This window comes from Schistocerca cancellata, chromosome 6, assembly GCF_023864275.1.
Source record: "Schistocerca cancellata isolate TAMUIC-IGC-003103 chromosome 6, iqSchCanc2.1, whole genome shotgun sequence".
In the NCBI taxonomy this organism is placed as follows: Eukaryota; Metazoa; Arthropoda; class Insecta; order Orthoptera; family Acrididae; genus Schistocerca; species Schistocerca cancellata.
The window spans coordinates 725,272,056-725,278,055 of NC_064631.1; the positions used below are offsets into that span (position 1 = coordinate 725,272,056).

Sequence of the window (6,000 nt, forward strand, 5' to 3'; positions counted from 1 at the left end):
CCTGAGTCTCAGGATGTGCACTAGCAGCGCATGTCGGGTGTTTCAAGCGTCAACTTCGCGTCTCAATATCTCGGGATGTAATGGGAATATTGTGATGCAATCAGCGCCATTGTGTATGTGCTTTGTCATGCTATGGATTGCTGAATAAAAAATATAGGAGGTCCATTTAAAAAAACATAAGTTTGTGTTAAAAAACACATATACTTTCGTTTTAGAATGTTTCCAAATATGTACATTCATGGGCCCCAGCCCTACATTGATACCGATGAAAGTTGTTTTCCAATAGCTGTTATTGTTCCAGAGATATTTTGGGTGGACAAGATAGCTGGGACACCCTGTATAACTCAAATATATTTATTCCGTTTACTCACAATAGAACAATTTTAAAGTATTTCATTCGGTTCTTAAGCTGAATTATTTTATAATATTGTTTAATGACTTGATTTTTTTTTCACGTGTGCAGGAGCAGTAGTGTACCACCAGCACCAACACGGCCGATCGAGGTTGGAGCGTGACCGTTCCGAGTACGACGAGTACGATGAGTATGATGATGGAATAACACCACTTCCATTGGCAACAGCATACCACCACACCCATTCCCACCACGAACATGACCTCCACGACCTCCTCGAAATACCGCTGCAGAGTGTCCGTCTGGAAGACCCACACCGTGATCGTACACATTTCCATCCTGGACATCTCGAACGTGTAGTGCACCACGAACAATCCCATCACAACCATCCACGTGTGGGACACGAACTGCGCGATCATACTCACCGTCGTCCGGTACGTCGACCCGACCCTACTTTTGTGCCACACGTGCAGTACGGGCCGTCGATGGCCAGAAATGTGGCCATTGCTGGACCTTCAGGCCTGTCTCTGGGGCCGCCTCTAGGTCGTGAGGAGAGGTACCGGCAACACCATTCCGTGCGAGATCCGGCAGATGATTACCACTCCCCTCACCACTCTTCCTCACGCCGACCTCTCAACGCTATCTAGCTAGAGCTTCTCTCACCGGAGTCCCGAGAAGACGATGACGACTAGCGGTGCTAGTCGGGGCTCTGTTGTGAGGTGGCAACATAGGAACCATTGCTGAGTGGTGGTTGCAAACAGACTGTCTGTGACAGACAATTTATTTAAAATTCTGTCGATTACCTGGTCGCAGTGTGACTTTTTGAACAATTTTTCATACGGATTCAGTGAAATCATTTGGTGCCACATACTGCTGATTATAAGAGTACTTTATCAGTGGTGACAAAATTGTTTTACCAATTTTGTCCCTGCAGATTATGTAGGTGTACATTGATTTTACTGTTGGTACATGTAGAATGGAAGAGCAGTTTGAGTTTTATGTTTAAGTTTTTCCTCTCTCCTAAACACGAAGCACAAATACTTACTCCATAGGTTAATATTGATATATATTTGACAATTTGCACAAAATTTGTTTACGAAGGACATTTAAATAGTTCACTGTTGTAGACAGGTATGTATCCAGAAGTTAATTCCCAGCATTAGATCAGATGTTTTTGTTAAAGGCACCTAAAACTTGATCTGTTTCTTTCCAGCTAACATAGACTAAATTACATTTGCAGTGCATCATAATCCATTCCTTTTGCAATGCAATTTGATAGTGCACCAGTGCAGTTGTTTTCAGATATTTTTTATTTTGCCTGGATACATACCTTCTACTACTAATGACAGAATATATACTCAAAATTTAACCTTTTCTCTTGACATCGAATTCAAAATGCTGATGTTTATAACAAAGTTATTATTAAAAAATCATTCAGCATGTCTCAGTAAATGCAGAATTTCTTCCATTTTTGGTAGTGGAAACTTTCAGATTTTTAGGTTTCCATGGAACATGAGGATCATACAGCACTCTGTAAGATACTGGTGCCTAGGTAATGGCTGAGATACAGGTATTAATTTGTTTACTTCTCATCACTGTTTTTTTTCTGTGATACAGAGAAGTGAACATCTTTACCTTCTTATTTTAAGGAATGTGACGTTCTGTCACTATTCAGTATCTGGGAAGAATTAGTTTTCCTCTCGAGACTTAAACCTAAATTTCACCTACCATATTGAAAGTGTAGCTCATTCATTGTACTAGGAATTTTCTAATTTCATTAAGATCTATTTTCACTACACATCTGCTGGAAAAGACTGTATACTTTTATTAAAATTTCTAATAATTAAAATGTAAGTGCTTTTTTGTCTAATTCATGCTTCAGTGTATAAGTACATGCTGCTAATAGTAAGAACAGTGTAATAGTTATGGGAAATGTAATTATACTGTGCCATTTTAAGAATCTTTTTAGCTTTCTATAGATGTTTCTTTTCAAAAATTTGATTGCTGTAGAGAAAATATTAGTACAAAAATCAGTTTCAGCCATTGTCAGTAAATTGTTTCAGAATGTAGATCAATTTAACAGAGTTAGTTTGTAGTTGGTCTTTGTTCAATTTATAATGAGTAGCTGTATAAAAAAGCTCTGGAATATCATTAAGAGTTATATTGGGTATGAATGGAATTCAAGTGTAATAGCTGTGACTGTGATACTTTTTTTTAATCAAACAAGAGCAACCGTAACTACAAAGTCAATATGGCTGGTGAAAGGCAGATGGGAGGATTGCCTAACAGCAGCTTCGTGCATAATAAAGGGAGCAAGACAGTCATAGGTTTTCAGTTTTGTATCCAAGTCGTGTGGTATGTGCCCTTGGTTCTTACAGTTTTTAGTCAGTTTAAGATAAAGCAGGAGTGGCAGTAGTTTCAGTGAAACACCTGCCTTTTTACAGCAGAAGCAAAAGTTTCAATAAAAGTTCATCATTTACAAAGATTGAAACACAAGATACTTGCCTTATTTCTAGGAGAAATATTAAGAGAGTTTGCTGTTGGCACTATCATAATTGAATATTATGTATACATAAGAAAATACATTATATAACTGCATTTAATCTGTCACAGTATATGCTATTTGATACAAGAATTCATTGCATATTAAGCTGTGCATTAATGTCATTAACATATAAATTTTATCACAGAAGTAATAAGTTTGTTTTCTATCATTGTCTACTGTTTTCCTGTGTCTCATTTGAAATGAAATACAGCTGCATGCAGCAATATAAATGTTGTTTGTTCTTTCATCTGAGATTGCCCTAGACTCATTTCACAGTAAAATAACTCCACATAATAAAAAAATCTTGGATAAAGTGTACTTCATTACTATTAAGTTTTGGAGAACATTAGTTGTTTTATCAGTTACTGAACAGCGTGTGCCCAACTATTCATGCGAACATTCTTTACCTTTTATTATTTTATGGCATAATTTCTCATTACGCCCACAGCTGTTAATTTGTGACTACCTAATTAGACAGATGTAACTTGAATAACCCATATATTTTGTTTGCAACATTACCAAGAGTTAAGATTATTTCATTATTTTCCTGCAGTTTTCTCATAGATGTATGTTACATACTTTTACACCATCCTGATTAAATCCCACTGAAGACGGCAAATTAATGTGTATAGAAAGTATTTTTCACAAGTAACTCAGTAGAATAAAAATGGTCCATTAAAAAAAAGGGATGAAATTATATACTTTTAATGTCTTCTTCTGTTAAGACATTTTAACTCTGAAAAACAGTGAAATATTTAGGGCAACTGTCAGTGAGTTACATTTTTGTGGGTCATATTTTAGTCCTGTAAAATTAATTAATTTATGAATAATTTAGCAAAGTTAATTCTTATATATATCTATGTGCTACCCATAAACAGATGAAATTTAGAACACGAAAACATCTCTTAATGACTGCAGTAAGTAGCATTGCTAAAAATCTCTTGTTGTACACATTATGTACTTTGGTGGCATGAAAAATTTGAAAGGAAATGCTGCAGAGCAAAAACCAGTGAGAGGTTAAGAGGGGGTGGCCTGCCCTGGGCTTCTGATCATTGCAGGGCCTCAAGATCTAGAGGCCCCCTCCAGGACCACATCATTTTTAATCATCTCTCAACCAAGGCCAAAATATGTTCAGAAAGTAAGAGGCAGTTTGGAGTTTGAGGCCCCATACATATGCAAAATAGATGGTGTTTGGGTTAAACGTATAATAATATGAAATGTAGTAATACACAAAGTAATTGAGATACTTATTGCCAGTAGGTTTCTACAAGTATGGTAACTCAAAATAGTTTTTTACACACCTAATACTCCTTGATATGCATACTGTTAGTTGTGTAACAGCCATCTAATGAGTGTTCCACTTCTCTCCAAGTATTTCACAGCATTGCATAGCTTCATGAATGCAATGGCACAGATCTGGTAGATTATGAACTGGTCTCTGGTACACCTGATTCTTGCTAAACACCCACAGAAAAAAATCAAGTGGTGTAATATCTGGGCTTCTAGGAGACCAAGCAATGGATGGACTACCTGTTTCAATCCTGTGGTCTGGGAACTTCTGATCTAAGAAATCCCTCACATTGTTCACAAAATGGCATTGTGCACCATCTTGTTGAAAAATCATGTCACAATGTTGCACCAGTGTAACAGATTTTAGCTATATAGCGGAAAGCACAGAGAAAATGACCTGCTAAGGTGTCCACATGGCTACTGAAGCACATTTTTGTGCAGGAAGGGAAATAATGTGGAATGTAAAGTGACCCCACCATGCTGTATAAGCTCTAGCCAAGTGACCAATGGAAAGTCAGAACCAGAAGGCAAATCAAAAAGTGGTGTTTTTCATCCCTGTGCAGGTAATTAATTTTTTGGCTGCTCTGAAGATTTATCGCAAACATGTCACCCTCGGTATGATTTCTTATTATTAAATGTCAGTGAACAACATATCAGTAGTGAAAGCCTTCAGGAGACTCTAACATAAACAACATGATAATAGTAGCACCGCTACCATGCTATTCAGTGTGGCCATGCCGTTGAAGGCTTCTGGTTAGGACATGATGCAGCAGAAATATGCCAGTCAGAAATGTCGCTCATTGTAACATTTGAATTATTTGTCTCTTTATGATCTTCACATATACAGATATAAACGTTCAAATATATCTGACAAGGAAGATTGTGAATGTTATTGTCCCTTGTTTCACTCACAGAAATTTAAGCTCTCATCTTAGCTGTCTGCCTGACATAGGGTTGCCAGACAATCCATCTTTTTGCTTTGATTAAACCCCTCCATTACTTCTGTACTCAGTCACCAGTTTTTTGTTTTCTTTTAATGTTGTGAAAAATGTCAGATTTAACATGGCCCATAAGAGAAGATATTTTTAAAATTTATAAATTTGTAAATGGTTGTACAAAATTGTTTAAAGATACTCAGTTATCAACAAAATACAACTGAAGAAAAATTGGATAAAAATACATCAAGATTTACTCCCGTGCAGAAGAACTAAATATCTAAAGGTAATATTTTGTTCTTTTAGTATATGAAATCATAATAACTACAATACATATTTAGTATTTTATAATACTTTGCTTTTCATTTAGTTATTTATTGAAAAAATGTAGAGAACCTTGTGGATGGGGCAACCAAAGCTATGAGTAGTCATCTTGAATATTAACAACCACTTCAGCGGTATTTAGTCCTTTATTATTGGATCATTACTGGTTTCGTGCCACTGAAAGCCACATCTTCAAGTGAAGATATGCCTAAAACATTACAGCGGAAAAGCTCAAAATCTTTTTACCCAACATTTGTTTTCTGTCAGTGCCATGAAACCAGCAGTGATCCAATAATAAAGGACTAATTACTGCTGAAGCAGTCATTAATACCCAAATGAAAAAAATGTGTTTTGTGTTGAGGTGACACTCAAAGAACAAGTATTAATGTCACAAAAGTCCCTGCTTTAGTTTATGTGTAACTGTACAATTTGAGCTGGAAAAGATGATCATTAAAAATGGTTAGGGAATGCTTTGTTTTTTATTTTTGAAAATCTGGCAACCCTGGTTTAACCACACACTCAGAAATCACTACATATTCACAAATAAACAGCCA

General features: G+C 36.3%; 1 protein-coding gene across 18 annotated transcripts in view; it reads left to right on the forward strand.

Moving 5' to 3' along the window:
• The window catches only part of LOC126088523 (voltage-dependent L-type calcium channel subunit beta-1), a 757,906-nt gene extending 754,709 nt beyond the window's left edge, over nt 1-3,197 (forward strand). For 5 of the 18 annotated variants that reach the window (XM_049906683.1, XM_049906680.1, XM_049906679.1 and 2 more), the window contains one exon: nt 464-3,196. In XM_049906683.1, the coding sequence (XP_049762640.1) occupies nt 464-999 (536 nt within the window). In that variant the 3' untranslated portion in view covers nt 1,000-3,196. Of the gene's footprint in view, nt 1-461 lie in introns of all 18 variants that reach the window. The other 13 variants (XR_007519952.1, XR_007519955.1, XR_007519954.1 and 10 more) reach the window with 7 other exon arrangements.
• Nucleotides 3,198-6,000: the final 2,803 nt, after the last annotated feature.